Source organism: Tachypleus tridentatus, chromosome 10, assembly GCF_004210375.1.
Source record: "Tachypleus tridentatus isolate NWPU-2018 chromosome 10, ASM421037v1, whole genome shotgun sequence".
In the NCBI taxonomy this organism is placed as follows: domain Eukaryota; kingdom Metazoa; phylum Arthropoda; class Merostomata; order Xiphosura; family Limulidae; genus Tachypleus; species Tachypleus tridentatus.
The window spans coordinates 37,587,574-37,610,325 of NC_134834.1; the positions used below are offsets into that span (position 1 = coordinate 37,587,574).

General features: G+C 32.5%; 2 protein-coding genes across 3 annotated transcripts in view; both read left to right on the top strand.

Moving 5' to 3' along the window:
* Positions 1-1,283: 1,283 nt before the first annotated feature.
* Positions 1,284-11,182, top strand: LOC143229069 (prolactin-releasing peptide receptor-like). 2 transcript variants are annotated; one of them, XM_076460824.1, is made up of 2 exons: positions 1,284-1,547; positions 9,377-11,182. In XM_076460824.1, the coding sequence occupies exon 2, from the start codon at positions 9,837-9,839 to the stop codon at positions 10,845-10,847; it is 1,011 nt and encodes a 336-aa protein (XP_076316939.1). In that variant the 5' UTR covers positions 1,284-1,547; positions 9,377-9,836; the 3' UTR covers positions 10,848-11,182. The 2 variants fall into 2 exon arrangements, with proteins under 2 accessions (XP_076316939.1, XP_076316940.1); XM_076460825.1 differs by having other exon boundaries at positions 9,786-11,182.
* Positions 11,183-20,584: 9,402 nt separating this feature from the next.
* LOC143229070 (sideroflexin-1-like) overlaps positions 20,585-22,752 on the top strand; it is a 39,528-nt gene continuing 37,360 nt past the window's right edge. The window contains 3 exon segments of the mRNA XM_076460826.1: positions 20,585-20,645; positions 21,661-21,848; positions 22,470-22,640. Coding sequence (XP_076316941.1) covers positions 21,688-21,848; positions 22,470-22,640 — 332 coding nt within the window. The 5' untranslated portion in view covers positions 20,585-20,645; positions 21,661-21,687.

Here is a 22,752-nt window from a genome sequence, read left to right on the forward strand (position 1 = left end):
AAAGAGTATGCGAAGTCAAGAGATCAGAAGTAATTATTTTAATGAAATAATTTTAGTAAGTATTAAAGCGATCTATTGTGAACATATATACAGAAATATTCACATCCATAAATACTTTTTGAAAAGATTTTTACAAAATCCAAATACAACTAAATTTTAAAAGTACTGTTTACCTTCCTTCCAATAGATTATAGCGCCTCTATTGGTAATATTGCCGTAGTTTGTTTGTATGCTATTAAGCACAAAGCTACACGAGAGCTGGCTTAGCATGACCAGGTGGTTAAGCACTCGACTCGTAATCTGAAGGTCACGAGTTCGAATCCCCGTTGCACCAAACATGCTCGCCCTTGCAGTCGTATGGGCATTATAATTCGTTGGTAAAATAGTAGCCCAACAGTTGGCGTTGGGTGGTGATGACTAACTTCCTTCCCTCTAGTTTTACACTGCTAAATTAGAGACGGCTAGCGCAAATAGCCCTCGTGTAGCTTTGCACTAAATTAAAAACACAAACAAACAAACAATTACATAAGAGCGAAATGTACCATGCTAATTGCAGGTATCGAAAGACGGTTTTTAGCATTATAAGCTCTCAACTTTTGTTGTGGAAAATGTAGTAACGTTAACGAAACCTATGCATAAGTACGAATCAAAATATGTAGAACGATTATAAAAAGATAAGATTCACAATAATATATTCTTACGTCAAGAAAACGTGCGCCAAAAAGTAGGATCTTAAAACCATGTGAAGAACTTTCAAGAAAAAAAATAACAGACCACTGATGATCTTACTTTGACTCCACACTTATACTCTCGTGATGCTATCTATTATTAAGCATGTTTATCTCACATATCTTATATACTTAATATATTTAGTCGAAGGAAGTTATAAAATCTGTTGTTCTCAATGATACTGCTCGACATCTGAACAAAGAACACGAGTTTACTGGAGCCTCTGAGTTTCTTATCTTTAAGTCACAGATGGCGAAGACAACCGAAAAAAAAAGTCTTTCAAGAAATTAATTGAGAAGTAGATGGACGGAGAATTTAGCACATGGAGAGGACAAGCGGTGACGAGTTCCCACCCTCTTCAACGAAAACAGCCGACAAATATCACCACTAAAAGTTTTGTCTGTTGGTTAACGGACCACGTTTTTCTTTCTTTGTCGTGTTGTTTGTCTGCATAGCCCGGAAACCTTCAATCAACTCAATTAAAGCCTCCAGCCACGAAAACATCCAGTGGGTCTATAGCATAGTTTAAATATACTCCGACGAAAACTGATTACTAAATTACGTCTGACGCAATACAGAACCAGAGCTATAGGTCCGTCTGGAAAGTATATAGACTAAGCCCATTACACAACCGCGCCTATATAATAACATATAATGTTCTAAAGGAGTATATTATTTAGATAATTCTTTCAGAATTCTCGAGCTTCGAACCGTCCGGTTAGTCCTACACTCTTACCGTTACGTTTCTACTATCCAGTTTCAAGTGTGGAAATGATTAAGTCTTTATTATAAAGAATATCTATTTATAGACTTGAAAGGTAGGCCCTAGGAAGCCTATGTTTTTGTTTGTTTATTGCTTTGTTTTGTTTGTGTATTGTTTTTCCTACTTTGTACTTTCACACAATATTTGTCAGACTCAACAACTTCGATTTAACAGAAAATTGTTAGTTTGTTTACGAAGTAAGTTGTTTAAAATTTTTCGTTCTCGTAATATTTTTGTAGCTACCTTTCTATTTGGCAATATTCTTAATAACATAATTTACATAGTTCGATTTTCATTTGAAACTTCCAATTCGTGCACAATTCTTTTTATATATTTTCAGATTTTATATAATCTTTCATGTAAAAACATTTCCACACATCTTCTATTTTAGTTTATTTGATTTTAAATTTTTACTGTAGTATTACAGTTATTTATATTTTTAGCCATGAATTTCTGTGTTTGCTTTTCATACATGCTTGTAAATACTGTTTATTATTTTGTGAATGTAACCAACATGAATACTGCACCAGTATCAGCTAAAAGTGCTCAGTGAATATAGTGATGTTCAATTAATTAGCAGTTTTACACCTACACAAGATCAAACGCAATCACGATGTAAAAGAATAATAATAATCTAAAAATAGAATAAGTAATGAGGTAAATTATACAAGTTTTACAACATTATTTTTAGGTTTAATAAAGTATTTTATAATGTTCACTAACACACGTTGACCTCAATTACTTTGTTATTAATTTCGGTCTAGTGTTTTTGCCGTATTATATTATAACAGGAAGTGTAAGTGAAGGAAAATATTTTAGATACAAAACCATTTCGACAAGATCAATATTTTAGCTTGGCATGGGCAAGTGGTTAGGGCACTCGACTCATAATCCGAAGGTCATAGGTTCGAATTCCCGTCACACCAAACGTGCTCGCCCTTTCAGCCGTGGATCCGTTATAACATTTGGTCAATCTCACTATTCGTTGTTAAAAAAAAGTAGCTCAAGAGCTGGCGGTGGGTGGTGATGAATAACTGCCTTCTCTCTAGTCTTACACTGCTAAATTAGGGACGGCTAGCACAGATAGCCCCTCTGTAGCGTTGCGCGAATTTAAAAAAAACAATCAAGATTTTATTATAATACTAAGTGTTCTATCTTGCTGTCTTGGCAATGTAATGCTTTTAAATACGTTCCTGTCCTTCAGAAGTAGCGAACGAAATGAAAAACAAAAGTTCAAGCTAAGATTTTACCAGAAAAACAAAAAGGGAGAAAACCATTGATTCTTGGTTAGTGTTTTCAAAACATTAAAAAAAATACGAATGAATTAAGATGTAAAAATTTAAAACCTAGTTAGTGGAAGCTTATTTAATATGGTCTTTCTTATATGGTCTAGTGACAACGATGCTTGACTCGTAATGTGTAAGTCGTGGGTCCGAATCTTGTCACCAAAAATGCTCTCCTTTTTCAGCTGAGAGAGCGTATAATGTTATCGTAAATCCCACTTCTCGTTGGTAAAGAAATAGCTTACGAGCTGGCGTTTGGTGTTGTTGACTCTCTGCTAATCCTCCAATCTAGTATATCACTTCTAAATTAGGGACGGCTGACGCAGATAGTCCTCAAGTTGCTTTCTGCGAAATTCAACAAACAAACCTTCTAATACTCAGCTTTTTAAATTAAGTAATCCATGCACATGAACACATTTATTACATTAAACGTATTACATCAAAAACACCTGCTTTAATATCAACTTTTTATTAATGTCCTTTTTTAGTACTTAATGCGAAGAGTGTTAGCAACGAATACCCAGCACTCAGACAGTTGAACTGCTTAAAATTACCTATATGCACACTTAAATTCTAAAAGCTTTATCTACAAATTTTAGGAAGTATTACTGAATACCCAGTAAAAATATTACATCGTATTGCTTCATTTTCGTTTGCATAAGAAGTTTCAGAGATGTCAGCACATTAATTTCCTCACTTTCTTTGTAGGTGGATGTTTAAGCATGTATATAGTTAATACAATTCTTGACTGCATTAAAGGTTGCTGAAAATTTTGGAAATGTAATTCAATATTTTGAATCTGATTTTATTTGTTTGTTTGTTTGAAATTAGGTACAAAGCTACACAATAGGCTATCTCTGCTCTGCTCATCGCGAGTATCGAAACCCGGTTTCTAGCGTTGTAAATCTGCAGATATGCCGTTGTGCCACTGGATCTGTTAACACGTGCAGTTTAAGCCTCATTCCTAATGGCAAAAAAAGACTGTTCAGCTTTTCATTTATGATAAAAAATTTCAATCATATCCATCTCTATGAAATAGAAATCGTGCAATCCTATATAACATTTAAACAATAGAAAGGTTTCTTACTGGACAAAACTTATTCTACTCAGTTTTCTTACCTCACAGTGCAATGTTGATTTTTAGGTGACATTTCGTGCAATTGAGTTTTACCTAAGCTGAACCAGTACGGTATTGTTTGTAATAAGGGTAAGAGATGCAGTCGATACCTACTCTCAAATTATGTCCATAACATAAAAATAGAACTTTATATGGTGATAACTTTCGTAATAGCTGGGTTGATAGAGCTTGTTTCAGTCCAAACAACTGCTTCAAGTTCGGTGTGTTATGGAGGCGAGTGAATTCTTGTAATCTTTAGTTCAGTGTAAGTGTTAATCCTATTTGTTAATATTTGTGTTCATTTCAATGTTAATCCTGTAAATTTAAAGTTCAGTTTAATTAACTGCTAACCTATTAGTTCAGAGTTCATGCTCAAATCAGTGTTAATCCTGTTAGCTCATAATTCGTTTCTAATTTAATACTGATGCTATTAGTTTGGAATTCAAATTCAACTTTAATTCTGTTACTTCAAATCTCATATATTCCATTTAATGCTAATCATGTTAATTTAGAAGTTGGTTTAATCTTGTTAATAAACAGCTCTTATTGAATGTTAATGTTAAACCTGTTAGATCAGGTATAAACACCGTGTTAATTTCTGCTAAGGTTTAATTGTTTATGTCTTCAAAGCACAAAATACTCATCTTAGCGAACATGACTACTTCTGACAGTGTTGGTACTCGTAAAAGCTTAGATGACACGTTTAATGGCTCTTTTTTCTTTGATATGCGTGTTTCAATCTTCCTTGTGAAGATTGATGGACTAACTGAGCTTGTAAGGCCTTCTCTATCTCACCTCCTCTCTTGTCTTTAAAGATGATACGTGGTTAGTTACGGAACATATTGATCCAGTGTATGACTTTTTGTGCTAATAGTTTCTAAATTAGTTTTTCGTTAGTTTTGACACTTATCAGATCACGAAGAAAGATATTCGAAAGTACTGAAAACACAATAAGAGCTACATTATTTATAATATGGCTCACGTGCGCGAAGTAAGAATTAAAACAGTTACAACCTGCAGCATCATTTGCTGATTTTTCTTCTCATAAATAATTATTTTGCTTCACTGTTCGTGTTCAACTTACGCTAATCTTATTAGATCAAAGTTTATTATTTATTAGTAAAGGTTAATTTAGAGTTCATTTCATCTTACTGTTAATTTCTTTTAGTCTGTAATCTGTGTTCAACTTAATTGTAATCCTATCACATCAGAATTTTTGCACAAGTTAATGTCACCTCCAGTCAGTGACTCATTGGTAAATGAGTGGGATATTTGTGTTAACTTTGACTTTAACAACAAAAAAAAACAACGTAAAATCAACTTAATGTTATTATGTTATTTAAAAGATGATATATTCGTGTTAATAATTTTGGAGTTAATATTCCGTCAGTAGATAATGCAAATTAAAGTCAGTGTTAACCCTGTTAGACAAGGATTTACACACACGTTGGTTTTAATCCTACTGCTTTAGACTATATGCTTGCAAGCTGGTGTTAATTTTGTTAGTTCAGAGTTTATATCCAGATTGGTATCACTCCAAACTGGAGTTAGTATATTGAATTCTAAGTTTACATTCATATTTCACGAAACAGAAAATTAAACAAATGTTTTAAATTGAATTTCAAAAAAATGTATATAATTATGATGGAGAGCATGTCTATAAATTATCTTTTAATACCATTTCTTCTCTAAGAATGTATATAATTATGATGGAGAGCATGTCTATAAATTATCTTTTAATACCATTTCTTCTCTAAGAATGTATATAATTATGATGGAGAGCATGTCTATAAATTATCTTTTAATACCATTTCTTCTCTAAGCAAATTTTCTTTACCTTTTCTATTAACCTGTTTCACTATTTTTGATTAATACTGATGCTCATTCCAGTAACAGTATTGATATTTGGCGAGCTTTCTGACAAAAGTTATAAAATTTAGTTGCCAAACAATTTATTTAGAAGTTATAAATCTCAAACGATTCTCACATACATAAGATATCACTGATCAAAACTCAATCAAAACATGCTAATGACATATTGGAAAATCAAAATAAGTAACAACTCAAAATTAGGAACTCCTATGCCCAAAATGAAACGCATCGTCAAGTTATTCCTATATGTGCTATGATGCAAGTGTTGCAGTAACATGTTACACTAAAAAACAATCATTTATTCTTGCTACTTAACCTCGTATGACGTGTATTCGGATTCTAACTCAAAAGTAGCATTGTAATATATTTTAAGATTTGCCGTTTTTTTATTTATTTGTTTTGAAATTTTCGCGCAAAGCTACTCTAGGATCACCTGCCCTGCCCTGCCCTTCTGGGTCCTCACTATTAGTTCCAATTTAAAGACGGTTATGCGCATTCAACTTTTCAGTAACTTTTAGGAAAATTCTAAAACCAACAATCAATTATTCGGACATCCTTACATATTAAGCTTAATTTTCTCTATTTGAAAAACCAAAATTTTAAATGTAAATAATATTTGCAGTTTTTTCTATGTGTATCACTAAGTACAGTAGTGCTTAGTATGTAAGGTTAGGTTGAGAAAAAATGGCTGCCGCATTCCATCTGTTACTCTATGATGCTTACAAATAACTGGTAAAGTTGAATCATAGTCCTAGATGAGCACCTAATTATTATTATCAAGTGTTTCACAACCTGTAAGACTTCGAATATCATTGAAAAATATTGCTAATGTGGAAAACTGGTAGTTATTTAAAGAGCCACAGTATTTATCTTTCTTTTTTATTCTCTCATGCTTGCCAAAAAATGAGTGAAGTTTTCTCAGTTGCTTTAGTATAGCATTTTACGAACATTAAGGAACAGTGGCAGGGCTAGGCCGAACAAAATAATAGCCTCCACATTTAATCTGTTATTCTTTAGTGCTTACACATAAGTGCCAAAGCTCAGTTGTAGTATTATTTGAACACCTAGTTGCAACTATCGAGTGTTTCAGAGCGTGTATAACAATAATATGTTACGTATTATTATTATATATTTCGGACGGTTCTCCGATCTATTACGTTACGTTCGTTACGCATTACTATATCAAATAACCGAAAATTTGAATTTGAGCTTAGAAGTTAACTAAATGTTAATATGTATTAATTTTTTTCATGCCAACAAGATTGATACACACAGTTCCCTTTTCTAACACAAACATATTTTAATATACAAACATAAAAACAGTACAATTAATTTGTTTGTTTTTGGTTTTGGAATTTCGCACAAAGCTACTTGAGGGCTATCTGTGCTATCCGTCGCTAATTTAGTAGTGTAAGACTAGAGGGAAGGCAGCTAGTCATCACCACCCACCGCTCACTCTTGGGCTACTCTTTTACCAACGAATAGTGGGATTAACCGTCACATTATAACGTCCCTACGGCTGAAAGGGCGAGAATGTTTGGCGCGACGGGGATGCAAACCCGCGACCTTCAGATTACGAGTAACACGCTTGGCCATGCCGGGCCAGTACAATTAATAATAACGGTTATTACTAATAGTTATTACAAATCGTGGTTTATATACAATAGTTTTACAAACTCACAAATAATACCGAGTCTTATATCTAGTTTAAAACTGAATATTTTATCGACGATTTAAATCCACTACAAGCAAATTGATTCTGAGTTGATATTGTTGCACCTTGCTTAAGCTAATGACGCCTTTCCTGGCTACCCTTGTAGAATGAGTATGTCCGAAGTAATTCACTGAAGTTGAACTGTTTGTAATGTTCGAAATATTTTACATTCCTGGTCAAATTCTGTAGTTTTCTGATTAATACACGTTAATTACAATTATAGCTTCATAGATCTATAAGCGTACTGACTGTAGCTATCCAATAATATTCTCTTTTTATATAACAATCACGCGTGTTTCTAGAATTTTCAAAAATATTCTAAAGCACTTTTGTCAAACAAGTTTGTTGATTTTTACACTCAAAAAAGTTCTACAACTTTCGAGAATAGGCGGGATATATACGACATAATCTTTATTAATCTACATGGTTTTAGAACGTGGTAGAGTTATATACACAAGCGGTGAGCTCGGGTGAAGTTGTAAGGTGTAGTTCGGTAAAAACCCCACTGCTTTGGGATATTCGTACTTTCCTGGAGGAACTATTACAACTTCACTGGTTCTCAGTGTAATCTAAAATTCGAGAAATCGACAAAGCAGATATATATATATATATTACCATTGAATTATACAGATAAGATAAATACTCATTTAACAACTTTTTTCGAAGAAATTGTTTAAAAAAGAGAGGGAACAAGTAATAAGATTTTCTTTCAAAGTTAAGTAAGATGGAGGGATAGAAATGGTAAAAACATAAGGAAACACGGCAGGGATAAATATACAGAATCATATAGAAATCCCTATATAAATAGTCAGTAACTACTGAATCAATCTTACAAGCTTAATGGTTGTTAGATACTACAAAGCAGTGCGGCACTTTTCAGCTTAATTGCTTTTAATTAAACCTGAATTCAACATTTAGTTATAGATAAAAGTTTTTCTTGAAAAGATTTGTCTACTTGTGTAATAAGTTTTGTATTTTTTTTATATTTATCTCAACTTATTTTGTTTATTTTCTGACATTACCATCCCTACATTATATTCAATTTTTGCTATTTGTTGTTATATACGTATGTATATGTATATATAAACTTTACCTAATGGCCCCCGCTAGTACAGCGGTATGTCTCCGGATTTACAACGCTAAAATCAGGGATTCGATTCCCCTCAGTGGGCTGCGCAGATAACCCTTTATGGCTTTGTTATAAGAAAAAACACACAAAACACAAACACGCTTTACCTAAAGTCTATACCATCCTCAATAAAAACAATTCACTGGTTTATTTGAATTGAAAAGTTCAAAATTTGAGACGAAATTGGACGGTGTTTTTTTTTTATAAACGCAATGATATTTGTAGACACAAAGCGTACAACATAAATATAAACAAAATTAGTGCGTTATCTACTTCCACTATTACTTAAGTCGAAAGGAATTAATATGTAAAGCAAACTGGCTCATTTTACTGAATGTAAACATAACAAATAAAATTTAACAAACTTTTTATTTGGAGAAACAAAAATGATGTATTTCTATTACCTCAGCCTTTACTCAAAAGGGTTTGAATGTTAGGGCCCTAGACTCACAATCAGTAAGTCACGGATTCGAAACCCAGAGTTGAACATATATCTCTTTCAGCATTTGGGAAATTATAATGTGATGGTCAACCTCAATAGTCACTGGTGAAAGAGTTTGTGGTGGGTGCTGCCAGTTGGTTGCCTTTCTTCTTATCAGCAGTTATAATTAAGAACAGTGACAGATAGCGTTGGTAGCTTTGCTATAAACAAAGTTCTCAAGAAAACTGATACTATGAAATATTTTTTGATGAATCAATGTTTTTGTTGTTTGTATTGTCATTACCGAATACTTCGTTAATAAACTTGTTATTATTATTTTGTTTATAGGATAGTGAGACTTGTTCCACAACTTTTACTTCAAGTGATGATTTTCATATTCAGATTAGTACCACAGACTTTTTACCGAAGTTAAGTAATGTCTCAAATTAATATATCTATCGTGTGTTAAGCATGTGTGTTAAAATTTTGTTTATGGAAAAAATTACTAACAACGGATGCACACAAACACGTAAAAAATACAATATCGTCGATAACACGAGTAGTTATGTAAAATCAAATTTTGTGAATCGATTAGTACCCTGCTTATTTCTAACATCTAGCTGACAGTAAAATGTCATTGATATTTGTTTCACAGTTGAATCAATTATTAACATGTGTAGTAACTAACAAAAGTAAAACAGAGAAGCATTGTTAGTGGAAATACTGATTTTTAGTATTTCTCATTCTCCTTTTGTAGAGCACCCAAACAGGAAGTACTTCACCATCTACTTTTAGTACTGTATCTTCTATGAACATGTCCTTGGAAAACGTGTCAATACACAACATGACTCCAGCGGATATTTTAAGTGAACAATCATTGGCCATTTTAGGAGTCCCTATCCAAGATAGACCATTAGTAGTTATTTTGAAACCATTGTTTTATTCATTGTATATTTTCTTCATCGTAACTGGTTTGTGTGGAAACGCTTCTGTTTGTTACCTATTAGCCTGTGAAAAACCTCTTCGAACCGCGACTAATTACTTACTGGTGAATGTTGCAATGTCCAACCTTCTTATGTGTGGTATCACTCCATTTACCCCTCTAGCACTGCTATCTCACATGTCCATAATTACGACACCTTTGTGTCACATTCTTCCCTTTATATCTAGTGTCAGCACTAACTTCTCAGCCCTAATCCTCACAAGCTGTCTGGTACAGTATTCCTTCCGAGTTCACAGAAAAGCTTCTGGACATCACAATAAACGAGGAATCCATCTGTGGTTATCTCTGAGCATGTGGGTTTTCAGCATAATTCTTTCTGTTCCTCAATCCGTCTTCAGACACTTTTACCAGTTTGAATTAGGTGGCGCTGCTAAAACACTTTGTGATCCCAAACTTGCCCTTCATTTACAGCAAATATTACTTCTAATAACAGTTACGAGTCAGATTATCGTTCCGTTCCTCCTTAATACAGTCTGCTTTATCTGGGCTCATCAGATTTTAACACGTAGCGCCCAACGTGGACAAGGGAAGCATGGACTAAGAACCAAGCGTTATAAAGCGGCCTTTAGAACACTGTATGTCCTCGTCTTCATGGCAGGTGTTCACATTGGATCTTTAGTACCAGCTTATGTCTTAGAAATGTTTCACGTGTTTTGCTATTCTTCTTCCCTGGAAAGACATAAAGATGTATACTCACTAGTAATTCATCTTCTAACACTTTGTCCTGTTTGTTCCACGCCTTTGTTTTTTGGACTGATAAATAACAGAGTGCTTAGAGAGAATAATTGTCGCCAAAGGGGATATATTCCCCCATAAAAAAGAAAGTTATATATTACCATAAAACGTTTCATATATTAGTGTTGAATGAAGTCGAATGAAAATTTCAAATATAATATTTTATTATTGATATAATATAACCTGATATTATTGATATAATATAACCTGATATTTTAACATCTTTAGAGGAAAAACTATTCCCAGTCAAACTGAATTTTCCCTTTTACTTTTCAACTTGTGAAAATTACTATATTTTTATATTAATATGTTTCAAGGATAAATTATATTATGTTTGATTGTCATTTGTGAATGTTTGTCAGAAAGTCTAAAATTATTAAATAAAAGCTACGTAATGAGAAAGTCTTCTCAATATACATCGAATCATTATAATATATTACCCTATTACGTAGAAAAGAAACTCTAACCATGAAGCTACCTGTGAATATTCACTTCACGTATCATTTCAAAATTTTCTTGTTTTAGAAGCTTATAAAAATATCACATTTAATACCAGTGAACAACAACTGACAGTTGCTTAATATTAGAGATGGCACATGAAATAAGTAAATTACAAAATAACACAAGTGCAAACTTTTTCACTAATGGAACAAACTAATCAAACAATATTTTATCATACAGTTTAACAAAATCACAGACTCTTTAATCTGTTGATACATTATTTTAGAAACAAATATAATATCTTTATAAACTAAATTACAATTTCCCCTATTGCAATGTTCAAAAAGGAAAACCAAGCTTCACAAAGCTTTCCATCAAATGACTGTGATATATAAATAAGTACACTATATCATAATTTCAATCATGCGTTGTAAAAAAGTAACAATAGCTTTTTCAGGAACCTGCATTTATTTAAAGATACACTGTGTCTTCCTATTGTTTTATAAAAACTTAAGTCAAGAGAACAAGGTATAGAAATTTCATAAGCATCAATTAATTTTTTTAGACCAGATGTATAATTATCCATACAGTTTATTCTATACTTATTTAATGATTTTTTTACAGTTATTATTAATAACAAAAAACACTCCAACCTAAAATATTTTGTGTATTTATAAAGTGTAGCATTATTATTCAAATTCTTAGGCAAACTTACTTTCTACAGAGAACTTCTTTACAAAAGATTTAGAAGGTTGTGCAATTCAAGCAAAGTACTAATACAATTTGATAAATAATAAACCCTTTTCAATTACTGTTGACATAAAGAAAATATTATGAGTTGATCTTTCGTACACTTATTTGGAAAAACTATTCGTCGAACTTATTTAAGCGTTTCACTAATCCTTTTTCGTAAGAGTTGTGAAAATCTATTATTCTTAAAGACCGGTAGTTAGGTAATATACTCAAAACTAGAGAAATTAAATCCATGTGCTTCACAGGTGAAGTAGTTTTTGTGTTTTTTTTCTTCTGTCTGTTGAATGGTATTTAACACAAATACCGTCTATAAAACGATCTCAGATATCTTAAGTACACTTATGTGACAGCGAAAAGTCCCTTTAACGCCATCTAGTACGCAAAGAAGTTACTATGAAAGCTTCAACAAAAATACGAAAATTTTGTTCACTGTTTACGCTTCGGTCAGGAAACATCCAAAACAATGCCTAAATTCTAATTAGTATGAAATATTTTTGAAAGACAGAGATGATAGTAATAAAGGCATATTCGCTTTTATAAAAACCAACAATGAATAAAGACAATTCATGGGAAAGAAAAAAACGAGTAACCAAGAGTATTGTTGCTGTATACAATCATATATTGGTAGGAACCTTATATTAAAATTTGCATCAGTCATAATATTTATTCAAATGACTGCTATTTTTTTATCTCAGATAAAATAATCATTCTTCATCATAAACTTTTCTAAGTTTAATAGCATTTATTAATGATCTGTTATATCAAAATTACAACATTGAACAACAAATGAAAAATCAAATAAGAAAAATTAATTTCTTTTCAAATAAATTGTTTTCCTCATAAATTAACTTCTATTAACGACTGGATCTGAACTTTCTGTGCTACGCATGTGGTATTCAGAAACACTGATGTCCAAGAGATTAACTACCATTTCTGCATATAATACCAAGGTGTAGAAAGGAAATATTTTGCAAAGAATAAATTGGACTTAGACCAGTGGAACAAACATATTCAGTTTTCTAATAGTACGATCATTCTACTGTATATAATACAAATTACTATTACCTTCCGTCAGTTACAAACATAACGATGAAATCTTTTTCCGAGATTTTGGGCATTTTTAACGACAAATGTCAATATCAATGGCTAACATGTTCGAGTGGACCCACCCTCAGCTATTGTTTTATGTACTCATATTTGCTTCAAAAGCATCAAACAAGATGGAGGCAGTGTTTAAATGTAGGTTGTTCACTCATCTGTTAGCTCTTTTTTGACTCATCTCTCATGTCTCAAGAGCCACAAAAGCCAATGCTCAAATATGCTATCTTGGCTCTGTTAGTACCAGATGTTGTAGTAGCAATCACTAAGGTCCAGAATGTGTTAATTCGTGGTGCACTTCTTCAAGGTATCAAATGATGACTAGAATAAGTTACAAAGGAGAAAAAGTTTATTCTCTACACTCATTACGGCACGATAAAGTATGAACAGGCAGTCGTTGTACTAAATAGATTAAATAGTTTAATACTGCATCCACAAAAGTACACTGATGTTCGCCAGATTAACTATAATTTATGCAGCTAACTAGACGATTCAAATAACCCAAACAACAAAAGGCAAATATTCACTGATGACATATGTGTCGCAATGAATAAAAATGAGTTTCTGGCAAATATGACGAATGATAATTTTAGTGGATACCTGCAAACAAAGTAATACCAGATTCAACATGCCCAGGAAAATGGAAATCTTCTCATTGTAAATAAGCAGTAGAGTTTGTAATGAGGATTAACACTGCGCTGGTAAGCAATCACACAGACCTATTGGTTCTATTTTGTTACCTTAAAAGAATAGAGTTATATTATTTATTCCTCCAACATGACCCAAATAAAAATTCCAAAAATGCATCTTGCGTGAAATATAAAGGCTGTAAAGGAGCCGATAGGCTCAGTGATCTGCATAAACATCCTCTTTGTGGATACTATTATGAGGTGTGATACTATCTTTCTTCTCTAGGGAATCAGAAAGAGAGTTCACTTAAAAAAAAGTTCATTATCGTCAATGACTTTCTTAAACAGGCAAATGTGCTTGAGAGAATGTCTACCTCCAAGGGGAATATCATTAAAGCTGGAGAGAAAAACTTGGTCTGTCTGTACAATGAGAATCCTAACAAAGGACTTAATATTCTGTGGCACAAGTAATTTCACAAAAAGGTTACTTATCAACACGAGCTATTATGTTTGACCAAAGATCCCTCCTACATCAGATGCTACACAATACTACAGCCTACATGTGTACTACCATATTTAACTGTGAAAAAGATCTGAAAGAAAGATATTTCCAGAAGAATATTGATGGAGACCTGGTAAATGATAAATTATTTCTGTGATGACAGACTGGCAACAAGCATATAACAAACTCCTACCAGTGATTAAATGAAGTATTAAATTAACATTATTAAGACTTACTGGGCCAACGCTAGGATGAATAATATTAAATGATGACTCACTTTTAACCTTTCGATGATTTTTTCCCTCTGCACGATTCAATAAGACTACTTAAATGTTATAAAGGGCAACTTTCTGAGTCTTGAATTAGCGCTTATTGGGCCCATGTTAGAACTAATTATATTATATGATGGTCACTTTTGACCTGTTAATGAATTTTTTCCGTGTACACGATTCAATGAGACTATTTATATGATACAAAGGGCAGATTTCTGAGCATAAAACGGTTAAAATATCTTCTGTTGTAATCAGTAATAACTTAGATTTTTTTCCAGAATGATAGAGTAAAATAAATTGCCAATCAGCTTCTTTAGTAACCTTTGATTTAGCTGCTGGAGTTCTAAAGTAACACATCCTCACAAGACTAAGATCAGCAGAATTGTCTTATACCATACTTTTACAAAGTTGCACTTCACCTTATACAGTAAACAACAGTCCTAAGTTTCTAATACCGTCTTACAGTTCTGGAAAAAGAATAGCTCTTCTCACACAGTCCAGCATGAACTGTTTAGGTTTTAGTCAACGAATACGATATAGCAGAGATACTTTTGTAGAATTACCCTTGAAGCATGTAATTGCCCGAGACCTGACTACGCCCTTTTCTACTTAAGCCAAGAACCCCTGTATGGAAATTATATTTAATATATAAAAGGGTAAAATTAATGACAATTTTTCAGCTGCCATGCTCCTTTCCTCTTCTTATCTCAAGGTCTTTCTAAAACCGAAAAATGAAGCCTATCTATCTCAGGTCTAATTTCTGTAATCACGTTAAGAATTCATACTAGAGACAAACAAAAAAAAGCATTAATGAAAATAATTATTCTACACTTAACTTAGAAAAAACGTTAAATAAAACTAATATTAAACTTCAGGGTAACACTGAAACTAAAAGTCTTTAAAACTCAAAACATTGGATAAATTGAGATAAAAATTAATTAGCAACAATGGATCATAAAATGTCAAAATCATTAAGAAGAAATAATACTTAAAATTATAACTACAGAACTGAAGAATAGGGTAAAAAAAGAGTTTAATACACTACATTTTATAATTCAAAATACGCTGGATAAAATATTAATTAAGGTAAATAAAAATTAAGATGATTCAAAATGGAGAAGATCATAATTAAGCTTGTGAATAAATAATATTGCAACTCATAATAAAGAGTACAACTAAATAAAGAACCAAACTAAACATAACCAGGTAATAAAGTGACATGACATCATTCGTTTTTCTTTGTTTATATTATTAGTAAGCACATTAGTATAGAAACTGGAATTTTATCATTATAATCTGTTAGACTTACCGTTGAGCCACTGGGGAAGGAGTTTACATGACTCGGTACAGAACTCAAAAATTATGTCTAATACTGCAAGATGAGAGCTGAAAGACGGATTAGTAAAACTGATGTAAAAATGTACACAAGTTTTCTGTGAATTGAAAATAGCATTTTATATTTATCACTGCCGAAATATATATACAATCAAACACCAAACTTAACGCATCTTCCACTATATGCTTGTACATTGTTTGTCTAAAAGAAAATAAATGTTAATACATTAATCGCCTAGAATATACACACAACTAGGTGTTATTTTCTCAGAAACGTTACTGTAGACGACTAATTACTCTTTAAAGGTTTTTTATGCTAAGTCTTTACACAGTTGCTCCAATTTTGTTCGACAGGTAATGATGATTGATTTCATCTGTCACAAGTCTATTTTTAATACACAGTTTCTTATTCTAACTTTAAAAAATTACCTTCATTCCACAAACCACATCACCAATGATTATATAAAAGTTGCATTTCTTTCCTCACATTAAATTAGCATTATTTGTCAGAATAAATTCAGTAATGATTGAACATATTGGCAAGTGGTGACTTCACTCATGGCACTTGATACATTTTAGCTTACTATTGAGCCTTCAGAACCTGTTGTGGCTCGAACAAAATTTCTGAACAATAATCCTGCTTGATTACACGATGCAGACTTCTGCACATTTAATCAGACTACAGCTAGATGAACAAACAATTTTATTCTAGTTTCAAAAAGGTTTGGTTTTTGCTAAGCACAAAGCTACACGATGGACTATATGTGCTGTATCCACCAAGAGTATTGAAACACTGTTCTGGGTGTTACAAGCCTTAAGACATACTGCTGAGCCATTGGAGAGCTAGCTAAGCTACCAAAAGGTAAAATACTGCTAGTTTACAACTATAACAAAGATAAAACATTCTCTCTTGAAACTGGGCGTTTAATAAATGCAAAGAAATAATGTCCTTAACCAACGGGCATTTTCATCACTTTCATTCAAATATTGTTTATTTGTTGGGGTTCCTAAGCTTTAAAGCAACATATTTCCAAAAGCCTTACAGTGAGGCTTGACTTACTTTAAAATATACACAACCATAAAATATTTACAGCATTCCTTTGTGTTAAGCACAAACCTATTTAATGTGCTATACCCCTCACGAATTTCTAAATCACATTCTTTTATTTGTTAACAAAAGCATCAAACACACAAAATTTCAATAGATTAGAATTGCTCTAGCTTATGGCTATCATTACATGTTTAAAACAAATGTGAAATATATTTATCTAAATACACCACTGTAACCTACTTCTTGGATACTGCATGCCCTAGATAAAGTGTAATTTTTTTGTACACACGACCAGCTGGTGATTTCAGTTTCAAGCAGTAAGTCATACTAAATTACAAATCCAATCAGAAACTCGAAACTTATTATTTTGACTCTACTTGTTTTTCTCTCGGAATATGACACTGTTTCATTGGTTCCTATGAAATCATCTGTAACAGATGCTAGATTATTGTAGACCAATTTCCAGCTGACATGGCATTTCAGAAATAGCATCAGTTGTACTGAGGTACCTGAAAGAAATATATTTTCTATTCTTTCTTAGCTCAGAAAGATAAGCTATTTAGGTAACAAAATTTTCAAATATTTCCCTATATAGGCGCTTTTACAGTTCTTAACGGCTTTGACATGTAGAAAATCTGCTTTTTGTAGCCCTGAACTATTTTATGTGCTAGATGCACACAACAAGACAAGTAGCTCACAAAAATGAGACACAGTGTTTCTGGCAAATGAGATTGTTATCATTCAAATGTTGTTAATTTTCTCAAAATCTAGTAGATGTTAATACATTATTCGTATGTTCTTTTTTAATACATAAATATAACATCCTTTATATTCATTTACTAGTCAGTTTACAGTAATTTGTACCTTTTCTTAACCAGACTATATAATTAAGCCTGTTTTCTCGACTACTTTATTTGCAAAGTAGTGAATATCTTGTATCTTCAATTACTGCTCTGCTTTGGTCTCCATACATTTTCTGGCTCGGCCCGGCATGGCCAGGTGGTTAAGGCACTCGAATTGTAATATGAGAGTTGCGATTTTGAATCCCAATCACACCAAACATGCTTGTGCTTTCAGCCATGGGAACGTTATAATTTTACGGTCAATCCCACTATTCGTTGGCAAAAGAATAGCCGAAGAGTTGGCGGTGGGTGGTAATAATTAGCTGGCTTCCCTCTAGTCTTACACTGCTAAATTAGGGACGGCTAGCGCAGACAGCTTTACGCGAAATTCAAAAACAAACATTTTCTGACACAAGTACTTCCGGCAATGCGGTTGGAATTTTAACGCGTCATCTATATTTATGTCATTTTTCTTGTAAAGTAGGTTAATTTTTCATAATGCATGCTTGATCGATGCTAAATTCAGACTAACGTTCTCTCTCTTATCTGTTAATTTTTAGTTCAATTTCATGTGAAATTGGAACAGTTTTTTCACAAGAAAATTGGTGTTTCAAGTTATGCTTAAGAGTACATATTGCGGGGAACTGCAGACTTAAGCTGCCAGTATGGAATAGGAAAGAGATAATTGTTATAAATGTGAGAAACATGGCCATCATAATTGAAACGTTTGGAACTAAACAGTTGTTTAAATGTGCTAAAGTGACAATACCTACCCATATCATTGGAACAACAAAACCAACTAGACATTTTACAAACACGAATTAGATAGATTTATGGAGCAAAGTTCAGCTACAAATATTCCATTTGCCCAGAATAAGATAAAAATTCATTGTTTGAAGAAAACTTTCCACAAGTCCATAAGTTTATTGATAGAAAATCTTATAGTATGTTCATCAATACTGGTTCTACAGTTTCAATTGGTTAACAAACTTTGGTCATGAAAGGTGGGAAATTGCTTCCACAGATAATAAAAGAAAATTGAATTAGGCAACCAATAAGGGGGCATAAAACTTTAGCAAAATAAAATTTATAAGTTACCATAATTCTAAGAAACTTCTCTATGTTTTGATGCGTGAGTGTTTGACATCAAGAAAGTGTGCATATTAGGAACTGAGTTCATACAGATACGTGATATTGCCCAGCCCTGAATCGGTTCGCTTAGCGTTGATATTTACACTGACATCTGCTTGTCTGGCTCTGGCCTGGCTTACTTCTTCGGTGCCGCCTATGTTTTGCTCTTTCTCACCCGTCAGTTTTATTATGTCCAATCGCACTTCCTACTTTAAACAAATAAAAATTAAAACAGCAAAGTTTCAAGTACAGTTAAATAATATCTCACGTGAGAGGACGAAGAGGAACCACAGCGTTCCTGATAACCCCAGATGGGAAGGGAATTCTTCAAACTTCTCTGTCTATAAACCAAACCCTTGCCAAGTTCGTTTGCGTTTGCAGATATGTGGATGTTAGGTTAGGCTAGCTTCACCTAGCTGCACACAGTCTATGACCAGAAAATTCCCATGTGATTCATAACAATCATGACAACACGGGCTAAACTTCAGTGAAAACAAGGGCAATGGTCATGTTACCACTACAAAGTGAAATGCCCATACCAAGAAGAATTTAAATGAACAGTTTAATGTGTTTTATTTTTTATTTGAAATGTTCAAAGAATTTTTATAATCCAGGAAAGAGGTAGTACTGTAAGCTGTATTTTCTATCTTTTTAATCTAGATGTTATTTACAGGAAGCGTAATGTTAAGGTCTAGTAAGTTCATAAAGTACTTCCAGATTACCTAGAAGGTTCACGATGAAAATGACGTCAATAATCGAGTAATTTAGACTCGTATCTAGACACGGGTGCAACAAAATTGTTAATATGAGCAAGCAGCTATATAGTCCTATGATTTAGAGTTCAGTAAAGTATTCAACTCAACAATGAATGAACATTCAGAAAAATGGTATATTAAGTGCTTGTAGTCTGTTACCAAAGTTATCAGTTAGTTTACAAAGAAACCGCGATGAAAGTGAAAACAGTTTTCTTGTAAACTTAGGCTTGTAAGTGGATACAAGTGAAAGTAGCCTGTAGCAAACGTTGAAGAAGAAATAAACTAATTTTGCCCAAATACTCCAAAAGAACTCTCACAACAATATAATACATTACAAAAGTATCCTGGGGATCGTTATTGACGTGTTCTCTATGGCTCAACTTGTATACGATATTGCTGAATACGTTTTATAAAATTACCAAAACATACAATATTGCTTTCTAAGTACCCACAAAGGAATTTATTGTTCTTTTATTTTCTCTATTGAGAAATAATAGTTTCCAATGGGATCAGCGGCGAGTATACGTATTTAGAAGTACAGGGTGGCCCGTAAGTCCCTACCCATCCATATATCTTATGTATCCAGTGTATCTGTCCCTCATTCTCGCTGCATAATATTATGTGACGACACGTTCTGTGACACATTTTCCTCAACATAGCAGGGGTTATTGTTCCAAATGCAGCGGGAACAGCTTCCTTCAACTCATTATTAGCATTATTGAATATAACATAATAACATATGAAAGGGTTAGGACTTACGGGCCACCCAAATTGTTATTCTTGAGAGTTATATCGAATTTTTAAGTTTTATAGAAAGGTAAGGAAAATACTTTCCTATACATTTTGATTAAAATTATTTTATGATTAATAAATAGATAAAATATCAAAAAGAAGAAAAAGTTGTAGTTGATTTCACCTTGATTTAATTATTTCAATAATATTGAAACTACTTTAACCATATACTATAGCAAAGAGAGCGTTACATATCAAGGTGATTTATCGTTTGTCGGCCAAGTTAAGCCTGGATTTCTGTTTACTAGTTAAATCTTGATATAACTGGTATATCTGTGGTAGGAAAGTACATTTTCAGTTCGTTGTTTGTTAAAAGTTTAATTGGTAGTACATTTTATGGTTTATTCTTATTGTAAAAACGCGAAACAAAACTTTAAAAAATATATTATTACCATTACTTCGTAGTAATAATACATGCTGTTTTGATTTTATCTAAACTGTATATTACTAAGTAAATTATAAGAAACGATTTGACTTATTGAAATGATTTATATAATTGTAGGAGTTTTGTTAATACTATGTTATTAGGATTATTCTGCAGAGGAAAGGGATAACTTATAATATTATAATTTATACAGTTATAGGGTTAGGTTAAAATATATGATATTCTTTTTTTGATGAGGAAAGAGGGGTTAAACTTAACCGGGAGTTTGAAGTATACAAAATTAACTGGGGTATTGTTAAGTTAAACGCCTATGATTTGTTTGTGCTTTATTCTAGACAGTTGGAAAAAGAAAACAAAAGAATTAACATTTGTAAAGATATCAGGCTTCAGTTAAGATAGTCACTAATTAAAGTTACAATTACTCATTTAGTTGTGGAATGATTTGCTATCAGTGTCAACAGTAGTGGAGGCTGACACTTTACAATAAGTTTAAAAGGATGCTTGATAATCTTCCGAAAAGCAAAGGATGGAGTTAGAGTTTTATTCTATCAAAGGTGGTTCAGCAAGGAGAGCTTTGAAGGACCAAATGGTCTCCTGTTGTTATTTAACTATTTTCCTTGAAGTTTAATTGTGTATAACAGTATCATTACCGTAACTTAGTGTAAGATAAACCAAGTGTGCTATTCTCAGTGTAATATATTCACACAAATAAATAACATAGTAGTTTTAATAAAATCTGTAACTATAGTTTGCTGAAAGATATACCTAGCAGTGATATTCCTTATATAATTTTTTTTATTCCTAGCTTATAGTGTTTCATGTAAATATATGGATTGGTGGTTTGAACTAATCAAAGGTGGACTGTGATATTTAATGGAAAATTCATGTTTTTTTTGGTTTTTCTTCAGAAATTTACATATAGTAGTTAAAGGAAGATGAGTGGCCTAGCAGGACGTATTAACGTTGACAAACCACGCTGGGACCAGAGTACCTACTGGGGTCGAGCTAAGCATTTTTTTACTGTTACTAATCCTCTGAATTTACTTTGCACATCTTCTGAGTTAGAGAATGCTAAAGACATTATTACCAGATATTGGTATGTAAATTTCTCAGGTGGCTTCTTATAACAGTATTACATAATGAACATTATGAACGAAAGACATCACAGTGTATAAGTAAATAAGATTTTGGAAGCATGATTGTTGGTATTAATTTGTATGTGTATGGATGTTGTCACCTAAATAATCATTAAGGTACAAAACAGAAGAGATTTGTTTTGTCATCTTCCTTGTATTGTAAAATGTTTTACCAAATATTTAAAGCATTGGATGTAACAGTTGAAATTTAAAATTGGTTTGAAATGTGGAGGATTTTCTTTACCTGCACCTACTTTTTTCGAGATCACTAACAGAAAGTTCTTGCAATCAAGCTATGAATAATGTTATATAAAGTGCATCAAGAAATGATGGATTCACATGATTTATAACCACACACTACCTAGTTGTTATGGTTATTTAGAGTGAAAAATTTAATGGAAAGAAAAGTGCTTCTAGGTGTTTCTTACATCTTACAAAGTTTAAAAAAAAACAGGATTATATTTCCATTTCGTATTTTCTAGAAACTGGTTATGAGTGTTTTACTGTATACAGTCTTTGTTATAGTTTATAATTTACAAGTATTAATGTTATTTAGACTTAACATGTAAATCAATTGCTAGGAAAGGAGAGGAAATACCAGGTGTAACTGAAGATGATCTCTGGCATGCCAAACATGTGTATGACTCTGCATTTCATCCAGATACTGGAGAGAAAATGTTTTTGATTGGACGAATGTCTGCCCAGGTTCCTATGAACATGTCAATTACTGGATGCATGTTAGCCTTTTATAAGTAAGTTTTAGCATTTGCATCTTTGGTGTCAGAAATTTATATGTATGGATTTGGATTCTTTACAATAGGTGTCTGTGAATTGTTGTTGATAAATTTAAAATAATGTATTCAA

Excerpts from the sequence above, each read along its gene's own strand:
- LOC143229069 (XM_076460824.1), top strand. The coding sequence starts at position 9,837 with ATGAACATGTCCTTGGAAAACGTGTCAATACACAACATGACTCCAGCG.